A 20,839-nucleotide genomic window follows, 5' to 3' on the forward strand; every position below is an offset into this window, starting at 1 on the left:
CATAGAAAGTGTTGCCAGATCATTCAATCTAACGAATAATGACAATGATTGTGTTAGTCCCAGTAACTTTCGGATTGTTTTATCCCTCACCTCACGTGTGTGCTTTGAGTTTTCCTCAAATTTGTATAATTGGCATTTGCATCTTTCATTATTTTGATTTCATTTCATTTCTGTTGTTGTCGTCGTCGCCATGTCCGTTTCTCTTCTCTCTTCTCGTCCACTTCTAGGAGTCCGAACAGTTACTCTTCAGTAACATAAACAGTCTGAATAATCTCGATACTAGTGAAAAACTAAACAATCTGCTAAAAGACATAACGAACAGTGTGGCGGCGGTTCAGCGGGCCGCCACGGTTGCCAGTAGTTTGCAACCGGCTGTTGTCACTACCAACACCACCACCAACACTGCTGCTGCTGCTCCCGCTGCTAATAACCCGGCCGCTACTATCGCTACTAGTGCTAACCACAACCACAATCATCACCTCCAACAAAACCATCAAAACCATAGGCCCGTCCCAAACCATCTAAATCATTTGAACAACAACCATCATCACCACCACCACAACCACCAAAACCAAAATGGCCACCGGAAGGCACCCTACCCGGAACCGATGGACGTGTCCCCGACCGATGGCAACCCACCACCAGCACCGGTGGACCCCCTCCGAATAGGGGAAGGCCAGTTGGCGCTGGACAAACTGCTGGCATCACTGGCACTGGAAAACGACGTTACCGAACAGCATCTGGCCAAAATTGACCAGCAGCCGCCTCCGGCGCCGGTAATCCGGAATGGTAAGCACCCGTACCTCCCGTACCACGAGTCGGAACTGTCCGCCGTGATTGCCAACCTCACCGAGTACAACCTGAGCGAAGCGCGGGACCCACTCGGGGACGCCTTCCGCACCCATACCGACATCATCAACGGCAACGGGTACCACCACCACCACTTTACGAACGGACGATCTGGCAGCACTGCCGTCAACGGGGACGTCCTTGGGAATCACCACGTGCGCCGGATAGCGTCCGAAAGTGACAGCACCATCTCGTCCATCTCGCCGAGCCTTTCTGAGCGAAGTAACGCCATCTCGTGGTGCGATCAGGTAACACAACTGTCATCCATTCATAAGGTCCCCCCGTTTTCCCCTCTCGCCAAGCACATCTGTTATAAATGCATTTATTTATGTTTCTGTGTCTAATTCTTTTCAAGTTCACGTTCACGCTATCTCTGTTTATCACAAGTTCAATCATGCATGCTTTCTGACCTCGATGTTGCTAAACTCGAAACGTTTACTAATTGCAAAATGTGCACCGCAAAATGCTATCTCTTATCAAGAAGTTACCATTTCAGGTCAATCGAACAAAATAAAACTAGAAATATTAAAAACAAACCGTTCTGGACAAATAAAAACGACTATCTTTTGTTTGGGTAATTATACACAGACATGTGTAAATTTATGTCTTCGTGTAAAACGTCAACCGTCATCAGACTCAAAATTTACACACCTATGTGAAACTACACAAATATTTAATGTTTAGTTTAAAATGATTTCTGCAATTTTGGCAACACTGCACAAGATTGACATTTTACACGGTAAATTGAATTAAGCAAGTTTGGGTCTAATGTTAACCCTTCAAATGTGTAGTTTTTAACTGTCCAGAGCTGTTTAAAAAAAAAATTAAATGAATCTTTAACACAAATTACAAAAATTTTACTTATTCTTTTCTAAACAGGCTAGAGAGGAATCGTTCTCGTCCTACCGCTCGGAGACGGAACCGGACAACTCGCCAACGGGCGGTTCGCCCCGACCCGAGACGCCGGCCTTCCCCGTCACCCCACGGACCCCGTACGGCCTCAGCAATGGCACCTCTAGTCCAGCACTTCCACCCAAGAGTCCGACATCACAACGGTGAGTTCTATTCTATTTTTTGACCTGCAATTCGATCGTTTATCGGCTTTATTTTGACAGTTGACTTGAACTTCGCCAACTGTCAAAACTAAGCAGTACGCCGATGAACAGGTCACTTGCCTTCCCAACCTCAAACTCAACCTCCAGACACTAAGCAGAGACTCTAGTACCAATAATGCGACCTTTCCCGCCCCATTCTCCAGAAAATATAACTCGACATGGTCACTGCGAAGCCAGAAGTCGACCGTTTCAACGTACGACTTGAGGTTAGCCCCCGGAAAAATGCTTGAGTGAAATTTTCAAAAATACAACACTCGTCTCTCAATATCACTCTCATAAAAAAACAAGCACTCACCAATCGACTAAACAAGTTCACCTCAAAAAACGATTGCATCGTGCTCTAAAATTAACAACCAATCAAATTCGCCATCGCATCGTCGTTGCACGATTAATCATAGTAGGCGTGACCGCACTGACGATCGGATCGAGATCGCGACACTACTAATCCAAGAATAGAAACAGCCACCCCCTCACTTGACACGGGTAGCAAAAGTCACCTGACCTCTGATGATCGGAGCAGTGCACTTCCACTAATCAAACATAACCTTAAAAAGTAAACAAAGACAACGGCAAACACCCACTTTCGAAACCGTGAATCAAACCTTCGCTTTTATAAGGCTTTCTAGTCAGAAATTTACCAATACATTCAAAGTATGTTTACATTACAGCTGGCCGTTTGTTTGCATCAGGTTTCCTATCTCTTTCTAGCAATTTTTTTTGTCAAGCGACTTCTAGCTGGTTTTTTTGACTGGTCGCCCTATATGTCAGCCAACATACTTCGCAGGGCTGTGACAGCTCGAGCTCGATCATTGTTTGCATCAGGACACTGTGACGAGAAGTTCGTCATTTTTGGGTTAAATTATATTTTTTTCACTGGGCCTAGAAAGCCTTATAATAAGATTTTGTAACAAATGCCTTTTTCGTGTTATCTCCTCTTCAAATAATCTAAGTAAAAACATCCTTCTGAGACACTTTGAGCGGCTCAAGGTCGGGGCAAGTTTGTTTCAGTGCGTTGTGCCGATGATTGAGAAGAAGCCCAACAGTTGCACTTTTTACTATGAGTAAGTTGTTTCCTGTTCAGCATTAAAGAAAAATGGGTAACCTTCGTTGAACGTGTTGTTGTTTACGTTTTGTTGGAATCAAAAAATGTTGATTTTCTGGCAACACTGAATGTTCAGAATAAGATTTGTTTCATGCAAAAAGAATGTTTGTTCGAAGTTTTGTTTGAACAAAACTGATTGTAAACATAAACTGCCCCTCTAATCGAGTCCGTCCCATATGTAAAAACAGCAAGCCGAGAAAAATGCAAGTCAAATTTGTCCCGCCCATAAGGCTACGTGTTAGAATTTCACGAAAAAGTGTATTTTCTCTGGTTTTCTAGAACAAAGTACTAAATTTTAATGGTTTCTGATAGTTTACATGATTTTGAACCGAACTGCATCATTACCTCAAAATTGACGAAATTACATATGGGACTAGCTTCGAGTGGCAGTAAATGTTTGAATCTATTTAAAAAATTCCATAATAATAGGATTTTGTGGAAACCTAACTTTCTAAAGACATCGAATTTCACAAAAAAAAGTTTATTCCTTTCACATTTGATTACATTTACTAAATCCAATCCATCAAAATTGCACTCCACGGATATTTCGATTTTTCAGAAATTCAAGTTTATTTTTGATAAACTTTCATGTAACTTCGTAATACCGCGCCTACTCTGGGATGAGTTTTGTAGTCTATTTTTCTCCTCAGTTTTATGTGAATTTTAGCCACGTTTAGAAAAAAATAACTCGAGAGCCACTCAGATTTCGTTTAAATTGAATCTACTTACATGCTCATTTTAAATAACCCATTTTTGAGTTATTTGTACTCAGATTGAGTCGAACCCGAAATATGTCAGCGATGATTTTTTTTTTCATTTTCTGGGTTGAAATTCTAGTAAAAATCATCTTTACAAGGTCGTTATTCCACAGAGTAGAGTGAGAAGAAAACTTCCAAAACTTATTCTGAGTGAAAATAACTTGGAAATAAATAGAGCATCTGTCAAATAAGGATGAAATATAATTAATGTGGGGAATTTAAATTTCTAATTATTTCGGAGTAATATTCACCCAAATCGGACAATTGTTTACACTTTCTCGTCCCTTAGGAGGATCGGTTTCAACTGAATCTAAGAGTTTTTAAAATCAGCCTCCATGATATTGTGCTGAACATTATTCGTAAATTAATTTCATTGGATGAACGTGTAAGTTTCCAGTGAAATGTTTTTTTGTCTTTTAAATTTGGGTAATCCCACTTATATGTTGAGTTGAATTTAAACAAAAATCATACATTGTTTACAATCTAGAGTTGGTTCGGTTTACTCAACAAAGGGATTTCTTAAGGTGAAGCCGTTGATCATTTTCGAAGAAAATTGATCATCACTATAAAATATTCTGTATTAAATTAATTTTAACGAATTTCAGCACCAAAAGGAATCAGCATGTGCCGGTTGTTGCCTTCTTGAAGCCACTGAAGGAATTTTTGATCTAAATCAGTTGTGCTTCAAAATTTATATAATTTTGTGGCACAGTCATTGACGTCCTAGTTGGCAATCATTGATAAATGACGATTTCCATAACTTTACAAGGAATGGGATAATCGTTACCAAAAGGAATCAGCATGTGTAGGGCACTATTCTAAACAACTTGTTGAAGGAATTTTGTCAAAATATTGAAAGCGACGCAAAATTTATATCTTTGAACGAAAAATCATGACAATGATGGAAGTCTTCACGTTAAAGGTATTTCTAATCAATAAGTTTTTTTTTTTTTGTAGATTTTTTCAAAGTTTTCCCAAATAATTCAAGAAACTTCCTAAAATCGAGAGAATTTTCCCAATTTAAAGCTTCATGGAATAAAAACTGAAATCAATTCTAAATAAGTTTGGGTTCGGGCTACAATTTCTTAGGTTTAATTCAGGTGAAATTCTCGTATGTTTGGTAGGTTAGAAACTCAGTCCTAATTCCATCCAATTTGCCAATTCTCACTATTTAAACATATTGTTTTGCAAAAGTTTTGACAGAAACTTGTTTGCTCAGTTCCCATAATGCTACTTATTGCTTGATATGGGTTGAAAACGATTTTAAGAAGCTGTAATCGAACGCCATCGGCAGGAACCGGTCAAGAAAAAACGTTACATAATCCACCATAAGGTGGTTGGTGCCTTCCTCGCATTCATGTTGTATTTTAGGTTGTATTTACAAATTAATTTAAGAGTTTTTTTTTATTATTTTTTCATTTATTTTTTTATAATTATTGGTTTTACTTGAACAGCAATTTTCAACTCTTTTTTTTAACAACTCTTCAAAATAGAGGAGAAAAGTCTCATGAGTTATATATTTCAGTAAAAAGTTCGAGTAAATCTTTGTCCAAACAAAATGATGCAGCAACATAATTATTACAGAATTTTTCCAGAAGAGACGCAGATACAGCTTAAGCAATGTGGCAACCGGGCGATACGCATGCAAGGGGGTGTGGCTGCCAATCCCCCGCTTAGACCAAAATCCCTACGCATGCTGTGCGACTCTCGCGCGTAAGCAAAAAGACCCGGCCTTTAAGGTTATGCAAAAATCACCCTTTTTTGTAGCTGCAAAAAAAACTTTTTCTTGGCATAACTTTAAAAGTACTTCACTAAACAGAATAAAATTTAATAGGGTCTTAGGGGACCCCAAAACAAACAGAATAAGGCGGATCCGGCCAAAATCGGTTCAGCTAGTTCTGAGATAATCGTGTGGAAAAAAATCATGTCTACACACATCCCCACAGACATTTGTTCAGAATTTAATTCTGAGTCGATAGGTATACGTGAAGGTATATCTAGGAGACGTATTTAAGAAGTTCATTTTTTGAGTGATTTTATAGCCTTGCCTCAGTGAGGTGAGGAAGGCAAAAATCAAATGGGCAGCAGCGGCAGCGAAAGCAAGCCAGAGAGGGTGAATAAAAGCCCCAAGAAATCGTTCCTGCTCCTTTGTTCTGCTGTTCGTAAAACCATTTCTTGACCCCTTTTCCTGGGAAGTGCGTATTGGCCCTTAGGTGCGCAATGGAACTACATGCCATACCCCGTACTTTATGGAGATTAACAAATTTATACAAGTAATTTGGATGTATCTCGAGTGGTCGAGTCATATTACTATTTTTGAAAGTATAGTGAATGATCTGGGTTCATTCATTTTATTATAAAATAATAAAAAAAAGACAGTAATGCCGTTGCAAATATTTTAAAAATTGGTGTCACTTAACGATTTTTGAATTTTATTTAAAAATGAATAGATTTTTTTAAGATAATTTGTTAGGTCCCGCCCGTGTGGATCAATCGGACCGCGCACTGGACTCCAATCTAGAAGTTGCTGGTTCGAATCCCGCGGCGGGCGCTCTGAAATTCTTTGTGTAAATATGGGTATTCGGCGCCGTCGCTCCGTGCCATACTTTCATACACTTAGGAGCCCAGGGCGGCGAAGTCCTTGTAGATTAAAAGGAAGACACTAGTGGTTGGTACTAGCAATGGTGGCCGACAGCTATAAAGTCAACTGTGTTTTTTTGTTAGATTGATAAAATTTTGTCGCGTCCCTCAAAATGACAAAATTCTAACAAACGTTGAGTTTGATAATGTTCCGTAATGTAAAGTAAATCGTTCCTAAAACCAACTCTTACTAACAATTCCGTTGAAATGAGCAATTTGTGTCGAGCCTGTCGAAGTTGTTTAAACTGTTTGCACGTTGTCCACCCCAATTTTCCGAAGCCCAGCTAATATTTTCCAACTTCCCCCCCACCAAACAGCAAGGACCTCTTCACCGGCCAGCGCTCCCAGGAACAGCTCATCCAGAATCAGAACGAAACGATGTCGTGCTACACGTCCCGGCGCAACTCGACAACCTCGAACGCCAACAGCGAACCCCAGGAGGTGGCGCCCCAGTTTGTGAAATTCGCCCGCGATTCGTCCAAGTACTGGTACAAGCCGGCCATTAGCCGCGAGGAGGCGATCGGACTGCTGCGGAACGCCGCGCCGGGGACGTTTGTGGTGCGCGATTCGACCACGTTCGCGAATGCTTACGGGCTGGTCGTCAAGGTGGCCCATCCACCGCCGGGAGTGCAACCGAAGGCGGGAGGATCCAACGGGGACGAACTGGTGCGGCACTTCCTGGTGGAACCGACGATCCGAGGGGTGCGGCTGAAGGGATGCTCGAACGAGCCCGTCTTTACGTCGCTGTCGGCACTGGTCTACCAGCACTCGATCACGCCGTTGGCGCTGCCCTGCCGGTTGATAATACCCGATACGGTAAGATGCTTAAAATCACGATCTGGTACGGTCAGATAACGCCGTTTTATTCCGTAGGACCTCCAGCAAACCGACTTCCAGTCGCCGGCCCAGCAGCAGCTGCTGACCCAGGGTGCCGCCTGTAACGTGCTGTACTTGTTCACCTGTGATACGGAATCACTCACGGGTAAGAGAACACAGCCCTTCTTCATAGAAATTTGAAAATAACATTGGACTTTTCTTTTCAAAAAGGACCCCAAGCGATCCGGAAGGCCGTCGGGCTGCTGCTGTCGCTGCGGCCGCTGCCAAAGCCGACGCAAGTGCACTACAAGGTTTCAATCCAGGGCATCACCCTCACGGACAACACCCGGCAGCTGTTCTTCAGGTGAGTTTTGGTCCAAAACTAGCGAAAACGAATCATAAGACCAAAAAAAAATAAAAAGTTTTTGTCAATTTAAAAATGTTTAAGCTATAAACTTAAGCTTAAAACTCAAAAATATAAATATTCAAAAATTCTTTAATTCAAAAAACTTAAAATTTTAAAATTCTGATATTCAAAAATTCCCAAAAAAATTAAATTTTAAATATATTTAATATCTAACAATATAACAATTTAAAAATTATTAAACTACAGAGTTAAAAATTTTAAAATTCTTAGATCCTGTCATCAGGAGTGGCATTGAATTAGGGGTGGGATAAATTTTTTTTATTTCAAAATCTAAAACCCCAAGAATTCCAAATTTCATTTGGCTGGTATAAATTTTATTTTGAGGTTTTGTCTTTCGGCTCTGATGAAACATTCAATTTGCAGAAACTCCTAAAAGGCCTTATTTGATTAAAAATACAAAAAAAAAACGTTACACAGTTATCCGAAGCCTCGACAATCCAAAGTTTAGATTATCCAAAGCTTGATTATCCGAAGTTCGATTATTCGACGAGTATGGGTTTTCGGATAATCGAATCATGTTTTTTTTTCTTTTTTCTTACTTTCAACATCAAATTCGAGTTCTGCGACCTCATTTTAGTCAAATTTGCCAATTAAATTCTAAATCTAAAATCTAAAAATGTAAAAAAAAATTACAATTTGTGTAATTTAAAGACTCGAAAATCCAAAATTTTGAAATCAAAAATCCAAAAATAAAGAAAAATAAGTTTGATAATTTCAAGATTCGGATACAAAGTATTGAATTTTGCCAAGCTAAGAATTTGGAAATTCAAGAATTCAAAAAATTCAAACATTCAAAATTCAAAAGTTCAAAAATTCAGAAATAAAAAAAATAAAAATAAGGTAATACAGTCCAGACTTGTTTATCCGAAGGCCTCGCAAAAAAAAAATCGTTCGGATAATCGAAAAAAGAAAGAAATAGGGGAAATCTACCCTTTCCAATCAAACACCTATCTTCGTCATATGGAGAAATTGATGCTCGATTAAAGCTCCAAAAATACTATTTGGGCTATAAACTTACCAGCAACAGCACCGCCTCGAGTAAGCACTCAAATGTATGCCACTTACTGGCCAAAAAGATCACATTTAATGCACTTTTGATCATAATTTGTATTTTGCGAGACCACTTCTCATCATTTTGTTGGCACACACAGTGACACACACGAGAATCCCTCAAACGCTTAATGAATATCGCCAAAATTAACTTTTCACTTTCGCTTACTTTTTCACGGCGCTTAAGATATGAAATTGCTTCCAACTACCGGCAACATGTTCTTTTGATCATTAGTAAGGCACTCACTTGAAGAATAATCCCGAAAAATGTAATAAATTAGCAAGCGCCATCAAAAAAACAAACGCGCCAAGTCGTTTGACGTTTCAATTTTCACTTTGCATTCCAATCGAAGGCTGAAGAAAACCGAGCGAGAGACGAAGGCAAAAAAGAACAAAGGCTGGCCGTCAACACCACCAGCAGCACAGCCAGCGATGCCAGGAAACTTTCCCTATAAATGCCACTTTTCGTGAGTGTTCGTTTGAACTGTCAGCGCAAATGGCAACACTCGACAGAGTGTTGGAAGAAAAAAGAACTAAGCCGATATTAGAAAAATGGGCGTGGCCCAATGCATTAGCTTCGATTACCCTTGGGATTTTTTTTTTTTTTGTTAAATGCTTGGTAAAGAGATAGAATAACTTTTAGAAAAACGAAAAACGAAACTATTGGCACTACGCCCCCCGGGGCATGGCCTTCCTCTAACGTGGGATTTCTGCTCCAGCGCCTCTGACGAGACAGGAGAAACCGGGACCGACGTTTTACTTCACCATCCGATAGAAGCTCAGTGGATAAGGCGGGAATCGAACCCGCGTCTCATAGCATCATCGGGATCGGCAGCCGAAGCCGCTACCCCTGCGCCACGAGACCCAACTTTTAGTGAAAGTGAAAATAAACAGAAATGTTCACAAAAACTTGCTCTACTCGTTGGTGTACTTGGTTTTAGTAAAATTCAAGGGAGACTCTAGATTATCCAGCATCATTCAAACACGACCGCTTATTAGGATTAATATGGGTAGATTTCCCCTATTTTTCTTTTCTTTTTTGCTTTTTTTTTTATTTTTGATGTTAAGTACGCATTAACTACTCTAAAATGATTCAGAAATTTTAAATCCAAGATGGTGGCCAAAATGGCGGTGATGACATTTAAACGTATGTGTTTTTTTTTTTTATTTAAAAGGCAAAATATTCAAATTTTACTTAAATGTGGCAGCAGAACTCAGATTTGATGTTAAAAGTAAGAATATAAAAATAAGAAAAAAACTGTTTTGGTCATGACTCGATTATCCGATTTTCCATACAAACCTTCGGATAAACGAGTCTGGCCCGTAAAGATCCAAAAATATGAAAATTGAAAATTTCTGGATTAAAAATCGAAAATTGCAAAAACAGGATTTTTTCAGCACGAGTCGTACATTTATCCAACAAGGTTCACCGAAAACATTAACTTAAAAAAAATAAAGATTCAGAAATTTAAACAAATTAAAATGTCAAGATTGAAAAATTCCAAAATCCAAAAAACAAAAAAGTTTAAAAAATCCCAACTTCCTAAAATTCAAAAATTAAAATATTTAAGAATATAGGAATAAAAAAATCTAGAAATATTAAAAATGTGAAGACTTAAACATTAAAAATCAATTTAATTTAATAACTAGGTTGTGGTAGCCTATTTGAAAATTCAAAAATTGTAAAAAATTTAGGTTCAAAAGGTTAAAAATTCAAAAAAAAAATAAATTAAATCTAAAAGATTTAAAAAAAAATTGTCCTAAAATTTTATATATTTTTGATGCCAAAATTAAAAATTAAAAATTCGGTGATCTATTTTTTTTTATTTAAATAAATATAAAAGTAAAGTTCATAATTTTAAATTCAAAATTTAAAAAAATTATAAAACTTGGAAATTCAAAAAGAAGTTTTGTATTTTATAACGCGAGACCTTGAATAATTTAAACAAATTAACAATTTATATTTATGTGTTAAGCTTTCTAAGATTTAAAAAATTCTAAAATTTAGAGCTCAAAAATTCTAATATTCAGAAATTAAAAAATTCAAAATTCTAAAAAACCTTTCTGGTTTTGGCGAGCAGTCTTGTCGAAAAAGAAAAACAGATTTTCTCTACTTCACCGACGTTTCGGCCTTTATTTTTTTTTCTTTTTCGACGAGACTGCTCGCCAAAACCAGAAAGATTCAAAATAATCAGTCGTTGCGAACCCGGATTCTAAAAAACTACTCCGTGTAAGCACGAGAGCAAGCAGCAGTCAAGTGCTCAGTGCTCCATCGTTTTTTCGATTTTTTTTCGCCGTAAATTACCGTGATTACCCGCGAGTTTGCTCCTGCAGCATGCCAAAGGCCGGCCGTGGCCGTGGCAGTTCGAGTGCGGCCTCGAAAAACCCGCGAAGTTCGTCTACCGGCCGTGTGCAAAAAGGTAAACAAACCAACGCCGTATCGACCGCCATTGCGCAGGGGAACGTGAGCGCAGAAGGAGTCGACAAAAAGTTACTACATCCCGGATATGTTCCGAGATCACCAGTGCGAACCCGTTCAGGTACTTCCGGTGCCACGTCCAACACGTCAACATCCGCCAACATTCCCATCAGGAACGAGTTCCAGATGCTGAGCGACGACGAAGAAAACAACAACACCGACGGTAGCAGCACTACCGACGACGACGACGACGACGATCGTCGTGCACGGAAAAAAGTGCCGACGCCAAAAACGAACAATTCTCCAAAGGAACGTAGACCACCTCCAATTTTTGTTTTGGACACGTTGGTGGACGATATTGACGAGTTGCTGGAAGGCCTCGGATATTGTCTGAAAATCGGTAAGTCGTCAGTGCAAGTCTACACATTTGACAACAAGAACTTCGACCTGGTTGTGGAGAAATTGAAGGGTAAAAACTTCAAGTTCTACACATTCGACCCCGTGCAGAAGACAGCCGTTAAGGTCGTCTTGCAGGGGTACCAAGACCGCCCGATCTCCGACCTCAAGAAGGACCTCTCGGGTGCTGGAATAACGCCGCGTGACATAAAAGTCCTCTCGCGGAAGACAACAGTCACAGGTACACACACACTGTACCTGTTGTACTTCGACCGCGGCACCGTCAAGATTCAAGACCTGCGGCGAACTAAGGCGTTGGACGGGTTTTGGGTAAACTGGCGGTTCTACTCAAAGAACCCGTCGGACGCAGCACAATGCCACCGTTGCCAGAAATTCGGCCACGGTTCGGTAACCATACCAGCAACTACCGTGGATGCAGTGCACGAAAAAATTACCTCGAGGAGCAGGAAAAGAGGAAGAAGAAAGCAGCAGCGTCCCACCCTCCTCAGCGAAGTACGAGCGTAACCGTGCCGGCTGCTGGGCAGCGTACGGTTCCCGCGGACAACTCAGCATTCCCCCCTGGCTGGGGGCGATCGTTTGCCAGCGTGGTTGCTGCCGGTAGCGGCAATGCGGCCCAGCAAGAAGTCACCGGGGAAGATCTCTTCACCCTGCCAGAGTTCTTTGCTCTCGCGGGGGAGATGATGTCGAGGTTTCGGACCTGCCGTAACAAGGCGGAGCAATTTCTAGCCCTTGGGGAGCTGATGATCAAGCACATCTACAAAGGATAAAATACTGTGATTTAGTTGTAAGCTTTTTCTCTTTCTTTCCCTTTTCCTTTGCAATTTTAGCAAGTTTTTTTTTTTAATTTTTCTTGCTCTTGTTAGTGCCATAGTTATAGAAATAATTGTTCCAAAATGGATTATGATGCAACACACAGCTGAAAGGAACTCCAAAACTCTGTTATGAACTGCAAAAGAACTGATTGTATCTTGATTATTCACCAATAAAACCGAATTGAATTGAAAAATCCTAATAATAGAAAAAATAAAAACATGTTGAAATTTAAAAACCTGAAAATAAAAAAAAATCTTAAATTTTCTAAAATATTAAAATTCAAAAAATAGGTAGTGCTTAGTAGTAATTATAAGTGTCAGCGAGTTAACCAAAAACCAAAAAAAAAATCCATTATCTTTATTTCATCCTACTCCAGGCGCCACTACCCCTCAAACAACGTGTCGTTCTGCGGCCTCGACCCGGACGAGCACCGGTGGAGCATACCGTCCACCACGGGAGACATCCCCGCATCCAAGTAAGGACCCTCTTCAAAATCAATTTAAACTTGATTTAAAAAAAATATACATCAACTTTTTTTTCTCCAGACGCATCTTTGCCTTCGTCGCCAAACGGTCGCCCACCTCGGCGGACAACCAGTGCCACGTGTTTTGCGAGCTTGAGGCGACCCAGCCCGCCACCGCCATCGTGTCCTTTGCCAACAAGGTGGTCCTGGGGGGTAGTTCGGCCTCCAGTCAGCCCCAGCAGCCCGTTGCGAGGGCAATTTAAGCGGGGGGCTCCATGGAAAGAGGAGGAGAAGGAGGAAGGAAAAATTCGAGTCATTTTTGCTGTTAGAAATTTGTTTGTATTTTTTGTTCAAATACGTCGACACACAAAATTTGCGGGCAAGTCGCAAGTAAAATTTATCTTTATTGGTACTACTTAACGAAGCAACGCAATCGCACTAAACACAAACAATCTGAGCGGAAGTTAACTGCATGAATTTATGGAAAAAGGAGATTTGGACACACGCCGCCACACGTGGAAAGCAGCTTTTTAGAATAGTCAAGTTGGATATTTTTAACAGAAACGCAGCGCAGCAGCAGGAAGAAGAACAAGTGTAAACACTTTGATTAATTTGATTGCAAAACTGTATTAATTATGTTAAATAACAGAAAGAGTTAAAAGGAAACGCAACCACAACTACCATATTGTGTAATATTAATATATCCACGCAAATTGTCAGTGTAATTATTTAGCGCAACGCATGTATAAATGTAGTTTTCTACGCAAAAGGAAATATTATTTAACATTCAAAAAAAATATTTATAAAAAAATAAATTAAACCATTCTGTAAAAGAAAATCCATCTCTGCACCTTTTCATTTGTTTCTTTTGTAACTAATCCCTAATTTTCCCCCCGCAAACGACCCGAAAACACCCCTGCAGAACAGACTCACCTCCACACTGAACTAAACGAACACCTCACTTTCACACGTTACACGCCACGTTTTAACACGCACACGGTGTTTTTTTTTTCAGTAGAATTCTTCTTTTGTTTCGCTTCATTTTCAGCTCAATGTTTTTAACCCCAAAAATATAACAATCCTTTCAGCGAACGAGACAAAATTGCACTTTATTTCTTGTTTGAACGGCAGCTTCCCCCCTTCAACTTTGTAGCGGCACAGCTTATAAGAAACGCTCTCTCTCGCTAAATAACAATTCGTTTTGCCCAAAATAAAAACGTTTCTTCCTAAGCTTTTTTCTGCGCCGAAAATCGCTCTGAGAGAACGCGCAAAATTTTGCGTTTGCAACTTTCACAAACATTCGAAAACAACTCAAACAAACCCAAACGGATATTTTTTCGCTTTGCAGAAACTGTTGTCAAAGAAGAAAAAAGTGTTACGAAAAAAAGAAACATGAATAAAACGAACGAATAAGTGTCTCCTTCGAGCAATAGAGAAGGAGGCGTTTATAACTACTACTAATCAACAACAGCAACAAAAAAGTGTGTGCGCAGGCACCTAAAACAAAACTAAAAAGTATTAAAACCAGATGTAGCGTTAGAGAGACACCTGTTGTTAGACTAACCGAAGCATGGAGAAAGAAAAGTTTTCAGTTAATGAAATGTTCAGAAAAAAACGGAGGATTAAAACGTGCCTAATAATACACACCACACAACAAATGAGCAGCAATTTTTTGACTACCAAAACAGGAAATTTTGTAATGCTAAACGTTATTCAATAGTCACCATGAAACCATTAAACAGATTCGTGTTAATCATTCAAGTTGTTAAAAATACTGAAAAAAATGAGCTAGTCTTACAGCAAGTTATGGAAACCCCCCACTTTTGTTTAAATTGCACTTTTTTGTTGTTTTATTCCTAATTTATCCCTTCTACAGTTATTAATTTATTATTGTTCAACAACCAAATTTCATCAACCGTTTTGTTTAAAATTAGCACAAAAAATGTCCTCATTTATCAACTTATTTCTACTGTTACACGTTGTGTAAATATAAACAGGATAACTTAACACACACAAATAACTGGCAAAATGTTCAAATAAAAGTGGAAGTAATTAAAGCCGTATGATTTCACTCTGAAGCATATCACAATTCCAACAAAGAAAAATCAAAAGCTAGAGGCGCTTTTGAGCACTGAAAGAAACGGACGGTGGTGGTGTGAAATTTGCTGTTCGGAAGGAAATATTTTTTTGCCAGCAAATCTCCATCTTTTTTTTTTAAATATTTGTGCGCTGGTGGTAAGTAAAAACAAGAGAAAACCAAACAATTGATTTAAACTAACTAACAATATTTATCAGAGGATCAGGTTCCGGCCAGAGTTAGAGGCCATTGGGCCCACAAAAAGAGGTACGCTCAGTTTGTATGGGAGCTTACAACATGCTCCCGGGCTGGAAACATGTGATATTGCTATGTGACTTTCTTTCAGTGTATAAATTTTGCCTTGGGAGCGTGCTTTTCCCTGACTGACGGACGGGGCCGACAACGGCCCGAAAACGGCCGGACGGCTCGACAAAACGGCCCGAATTCCGTCGGTTTGTCCGACGGAATTCGGGCCCTTTTCGTGCCTATATGCAACACTTTGTCCGACGATCGTCGAAATCGACGTTTGAGAAAATCGACGTTGACGGGCCGTTGTCGGGCCGTTTTCGGGCGCCTTTGTTGTTCAGGTTGTCCTGCCATTGTCGGACGCTCACGTTTCGGATTTAGGGGTTAATTTAATAATTTAATAGATAGAAATGTAAACTTTATTGCAAATAACTTTATTTTTCTTTATAAATATCGATAATTGATGTATTTTTGTCTTCGGTTTGTTCTTGAAAGCCTATTTTGATCCAAAGAAGCAGCTCTGGCATGTTTTATTTCTGTGTTTGCCTAAGAGAAAAGGTAATTTAAGAAAATATGAAGAAAAAAAACAAGCAGATTAAGAATTTACCTCTTTCTCCACCGCATCACCTAATTGACTGACAGCTGCTTATGCCTGATGATGGCCGAATCCACGCCGATTAAAGTTCCCTGGTGGTTCCTCCGGAGAGATCAATTTGTCCACCGCGGCCGGATTCCGTCCAGGGAAAAACATGTTTGTTTGACTTGTTCCCACTAGTATCATTTTAAATAAAATTGAATGGATTTGGTGAAAAGAAAAACTGTTGAAGAATCCACTTAGTGAAAATCAATGATCTGTCATAAATTTTATCACCGCCTGCTAATTTTCTATACGCCGATCAAACGCAGGACAAACGCTCGAAGATGGCAGGACAAGATCGATTTCGAGTAGATAACGCTTCGAATCGCACGACCGCGGGACTTCTGTCTAACAGGGTTATTACACGGGGTTGGGCACATGGTTGATCCGTAGCGCATTGGATTTACTTCCGTAAATATTTCGTAAATATCGTAAATACAAGCGTAAATATTATTTATCTGCACCATCTGCACGATATTCGGAACAACATTTTGTTCAGTGTGGATTGAGAGATTCGACAGAAACGTGCACGCATCCTGGTGGCGAGTAGAAGCACTACGCAACGATGTTCGGAATGACAGCGTGCTTGGAAATATTATTTTTTTTGCAGTTTTTGATTTTTATCTCCTTCAAATATTTTTTAACGTCGATGAAAGTTATTGTAAAGTGTGGCAATCGCATAAACGAATCGAATGATGTATAAATCATAGACACTGAGTTAATTTGTCATGTTTTTCGTCAAATTTACCAAAAAGATCTTTTAAAAATTGATTTAAATAAGATTTATTTGATTGATAATGCTCCTTATGTGTGTATTATTGATAGAACAAACTATTAGAGTCATATTACAGCATAATTACAATAATTTTCTCAAAAAATTGTCAGTTATTCGAATTTTTCCAAAAATTTCCAAAAAATCACCAAAATGCATTTTTAAGGTCAATATTTTGGTCAAACGGGAAGAAAAGTAAAGTTTAAACACTTTTACATAATATTTCATCATTACTTTTAACTTTTGCAACATTTAACTCAAGTTATCTAAAATATCGATCATCTTTTTAGAAAAATCGTTTAAATAAAATACCAGTCACATTTAATCACTACAAATCACCACGCATTATGATCGTTAGCAAAATTGCCACACTTTGCAATACCCCACTTTTCTGAAAATGCTTGATTTTTCATTATAAACGCGATTTTTCCCTAAAAACTGCTCAAACTGTATGGGAGCTGTCATTCCGAACACCGCTGGAACAACAGCGAACCTAGCGGAAAAAACGTCGTCGAATTCTTCAATAGTGACAGTTCAGAACTGTCACTTGTTTGTTTCCTTCATTTACAAACTGTCACCGCTCCAATCCAGCTTGAGGTATATTTTTTCACCTTCAGGATTTCCGGTGCCCTACGAAGATTGGGACAGCGGGACCAGAAACGTCAGCACTTCTACTAAAGAAGCAAATGCGGGTGATGACGGCAGGACCGTCGATGAAGCGGTCCCTGCCGGCCGAACTTCCACCACCCTCACAATCCGACCGCAGCCGTTACCGCAAGCCCAACCGGACCCGGGCATGCTGGAGCTGCTCACCAGCTCGGAGAACCATGCCCGCGTGTTGGAAGCCCAAGCCGTCGCAGTCAGAAAGCCGGCAGCGTTGCACACCCCCGCAGAACCAACGACGACGCAAGTGTGCTGGGGCAAAATAACGACCAAAAAGCACAAAACGTGGGAGGGCGACGGAACGTTGACCATCGTGGGCGGGAAGAGCGTCACGTTGGGCGACGAGGACGGCAAGGTGATTGGGAGCTCCGGGTTGGTGAAGGGGGAGGAGCTGGAGGAGGGTTCGCGGTTGAGCAAGGAGGTTGAACTGGTGGAGCGGATTGATGGGGAGGTGGCCAAGGAGAATGATGTGCCGGTGAAGAGGGTTCGATTCGAGGCGAGAGGAGGGTTTAGGCCGCCGGCGGAGTCGATGTGCGCCGGGAGTCCGATTGTGGTGTCGACACGGGTGTCGAGCAGGTTGGGACGGTGGGGAGGAAGCGATTGGCCGACGAGATGGGACTGGGGAAGACGTTGCAGACGTTGATCGACACCTTACGGGCAGCCGATTGTGAAGCGGGTTCTGATCGTGACTCCGAGCAGTTTGGTGGACAACTGGGATCGAGAGATAACAAAGTGGTTGAAGCAGGAACGGATCTTTACGTTCATCGTGGGGCCGAATAGCCAGTTGAAAAAGTACGCGCACCTGTTCGCAACCCTACGAGTTGTCGCAGGGGGGGAGAAGGGAGAGGAGGGGGCGGTCAATATCGTTTTTTTTTTCATCATATCTAACAATACAAAAAAAGCTGATTTCACAAATAAAAAGAAATTAAACCACCGGCGACTTTTCCTCGGCCAGTGCGGACGCGTCCCAGACGAGCTTGGCACCGTCTCCGATGAACATCTGCACCAGCTACTGGCCAGCCAGCTTCAGGTAGGTCGACTTCGGTGGATGAATTCTCAGGTTCTTGAACTTGTCCTTGTGCGTCGTCGGCAGCATGACGGCCTCAATCAATTTCTGGATTTGTCTGTCCAACCCGCCAATGTCCGAATACTGCTCGGTCGGCCGGAAGTGTCTCCAGGATGAGGTACGAGTCCTTGTTTACGCCCACCAAATCGCCCGGCTTGAGTTTCTCTGGATCAACCAGGCCAAACACGGGCAAAAAGTACGTCTGCCGTGTCAAAGTCTTGATTACGGTGCGCTTGCCCTTCCGCTTGGAGTCCAGCACCACCACCGCCCCGTCGTCCTCCGTCTCCTGAGGGTCCACGTCCAGCAGCTCGATCGACTTGTCCTCCTGGGTTACCACCATCTCGATTGCTGGTGCCTTACTGAGTCCGGAACACGCACTAAATTCAACACAAAACAATGGAAAATCCGGATTTACTACGACGAAGCTGCTGGCCCATGAAATTGCCGGATGATAATAGAGCGCCAGCGAATCGCCCGGCCGGGAAATGTAATAGAGACAGATTGATTTTGTTGTTGTTTGTAAACAGTGCGCGCGTTTGCGATGACAGCTGTGAAAAACACTGAAATAAAATTCATAGAGGAATGGTGTATGCACGTAAATATGGATGCACATACGGATTAACTTATGAAATAAATGCAATATATTTGGAGTGACCACCTCGTGGTTTATTATGTAACGCAGTAAGGGGGGGGAGAGGGGGGTCGGAGGCCGTGTTACGCTCCATACATTTTTTTTATAAATTTGTATGGAAATTTTGTTACGAGGGGGGAGGGGGTCTAAAAATCCGATTTTTTTTGCGTTACGTGATTAAAGAACGCTCCCCTTGTTTGCGAGTTGCTGTCAAACACGAAAAAGTGCGAGTTTGTTTGCGCTAGTGTAATGGCTCCCTAAGATTTCAAACCTCGCTTACTTTTTCAAAAGGTTCTATCATCATAGGAAACCCAAGGCGCATTGGTTGTTTTAAAGATGTAATTTCACTACGCCTCGTGACCTCGCCGTTAATGGGGGGTGGCAGCACTGCGGCACCTGTTGAGGAGAAGGCCACGTGGTTCATTCGCGTGCGTTGTCATGGTTTCCGCCTAACAAACTAACCCCCGCCCGTTTATTATGACAACGGATCGTTTTTGAGTGATTTATAAGTTGGTTACTTGAAAAGATTGGATATTTTGGATAGCTTTTTTTTTTTGGTCGGGGAAAAAATGGATTTCGAGGAAAACTTGATCAAAATACAAAACTCAACCGAGTATTTCGACACCGTTATCGGGCACATCGAGGACATCGTGATTGGGGAGGAATTTCAGGTGGGATTTTAAAAAGGGTAGGATCGTCAAAAGTAGATTTTTGTAATTTTTCCGACCTTGCAGACGCTGGTGAACCAGTTTATGGATTGCTACTATCTGGTTTTCGAGCCTGGCGAGGAGAACAAAATCGCCTACACGGAAATCTACCAAAAGTACCAGTTTCTGGTGGAGACGTTCATCGTGGAATCGCTCAACGACCGGATGCGGAACATGTTCGACATGGAGCGGTTCGCAAGGGAGCTGGAAACGCGTAGGCGCGCCCAGCTGGACGGGGAAATCTTCGAGCTGCTTTACACGCTGACCGATTTTTTGACCTTCAAGGAAATGTTGCTCGACTACAAATCGTTCAAGGAGGGCGCCTACGACGAGCTGAGCCAGGACTTTAGCGTGACCGGGTTGCAGAAGCAGTCGTAAATTGTCGGATGGAACGGAGTAGAATAGAGTTTTTTTCAACGATGGCAATGACAGAGTAGTTTTATTGAGTAATTGAAGAAGCTTAAAAAGTGTGTGTGTTTATTTTTTCAATGCATGAGGATTTCCGTCTGCACGAGACGGTTGTTGGTGTCGCCGGGCATCCGGTAGGGCACGGTCGCCGCCATGTTTGTCAGGGCCTTGGCCTGCTCGCGGAGGTAGTTGAGTTGCTGCAAGATGGAACAATCGTTAATTGGAATATTTGTACTAGATCAATATATATTCACCTGCTCCCGTCCGGCGTCGTCAAACTTGGCCACGTCCTTGCCGCGCAGCGCCTTGTACTTGCAGTACGCAATGTCCATCGTGGCCAGCAGCAGATCCGGAATTACCTTACAAACCTCGCCGCCCAGTCGCTTAAAGTTGTGCACGCAAGCCTCCAAATCCTGCATCTTCAGCGGTACCAACTTTGTCCTCTCGAGCACTTCCAGCGCCGGCTGGTAGTTCTTGCAGTGGTACTGGTCGAAGAAGATCATCAGCTCCTTCAGCAGCGTAAACGTGCTCCACGTGGGTGGATCGCAGTTCTTCTCTGCGCCAGCGTAACGCTCCGTAAATTCCAGCGCCATTCGCTGAAGTCTCTCTCTTAGCGAACCCGGCTTGTTCGCCTGGTGTACCACCTGCGAAAGCAGAATCGACGTGTACCGCAGCGCCTGCTCGTGGATCCCTGCCAAATCGAACAGTCGAATCGCGTCCTCAAACATCCCTTTCCGGACAAACTCCTCGGCTATCATCTCGC

General features: G+C 41.5%; 3 protein-coding genes and 1 pseudogene across 3 annotated transcripts in view; 2 read left to right on the top strand and 2 right to left on the bottom strand.

The window, feature by feature from the left end:
- The window catches only part of LOC120424769 (uncharacterized), a 426,898-nt gene extending 413,187 nt beyond the window's left edge, over positions 1-13,711 (top strand). Inside the window, exons 21-28 of the mRNA XM_052706009.1 lie at positions 228-1,097; positions 1,729-1,904; positions 2,108-2,170; positions 6,782-7,280; positions 7,338-7,446; positions 7,512-7,644; positions 12,783-12,881; positions 12,952-13,711. Of these exons, the coding sequence (XP_052561969.1) occupies positions 228-1,097; positions 1,729-1,904; positions 2,108-2,170; positions 6,782-7,280; positions 7,338-7,446; positions 7,512-7,644; positions 12,783-12,881; positions 12,952-13,132 (2,130 nt within the window). The 3' untranslated portion in view covers positions 13,133-13,711. The remainder of the gene's footprint in view (positions 1-227; positions 1,098-1,728; positions 1,905-2,107; positions 2,171-6,781; positions 7,281-7,337; positions 7,447-7,511; positions 7,645-12,782; positions 12,882-12,951) is intronic.
- Positions 13,712-17,132: 3,421 nt separating this feature from the next.
- LOC128093316 (uncharacterized) lies at positions 17,133-18,991 on the bottom strand (annotated as a pseudogene).
- A 178-nt stretch (positions 18,992-19,169) lies between these two features.
- Positions 19,170-20,112, top strand: LOC120425414 (ADP-ribosylation factor-like protein 2-binding protein). Its single transcript, XM_039589943.2, has 2 exons — positions 19,170-19,632; positions 19,696-20,112. Exons 1-2 carry the CDS (start codon positions 19,531-19,533, stop codon positions 20,044-20,046), a joined length of 453 nt encoding a protein of 150 aa, XP_039445877.1. The 5' UTR covers positions 19,170-19,530; the 3' UTR covers positions 20,047-20,112.
- LOC120425411 (nuclear pore complex protein Nup93-1) lies at positions 20,106-20,834 on the bottom strand. Its single transcript, XM_039589941.2, has 2 exons — positions 20,331-20,834; positions 20,106-20,273 (listed from the first exon to the last, which is right to left on the bottom strand). Exons 1-2 carry the CDS (start codon positions 20,832-20,834, stop codon positions 20,154-20,156), a joined length of 624 nt encoding a protein of 207 aa, XP_039445875.2. The 3' UTR covers positions 20,106-20,153.
- Positions 20,835-20,839: the final 5 nt, after the last annotated feature.

This window comes from Culex pipiens, chromosome 1, assembly GCF_016801865.2.
Source record: "Culex pipiens pallens isolate TS chromosome 1, TS_CPP_V2, whole genome shotgun sequence".
In the NCBI taxonomy this organism is placed as follows: domain Eukaryota; kingdom Metazoa; phylum Arthropoda; class Insecta; order Diptera; family Culicidae; genus Culex; species Culex pipiens.

Excerpts from the sequence above, each read along its gene's own strand:
- LOC120425414 (XM_039589943.2), top strand. The coding sequence starts at position 19,531 with ATGGATTTCGAGGAAAACTTGATCAAAATACAAAACTCAACCGAGTAT. Across the intron at positions 19,633-19,695 it reads TGATTGGGGAGGAATTTCAG|ACGCTGGTGAACCAGTTTAT; the intron begins GTGGGATTTTAA and ends CCGACCTTGCAG.
- LOC120425411 (XM_039589941.2), bottom strand. The coding sequence starts at position 20,834 with ATGATAGCCGAGGAGTTTGTCCGGAAAGGGATGTTTGAGGACGCGATT. Across the intron at positions 20,274-20,330 it reads ACGACGCCGGACGGGAGCAG|CAACTCAACTACCTCCGCGA; the intron begins GTGAATATATAT and ends TCCATCTTGCAG.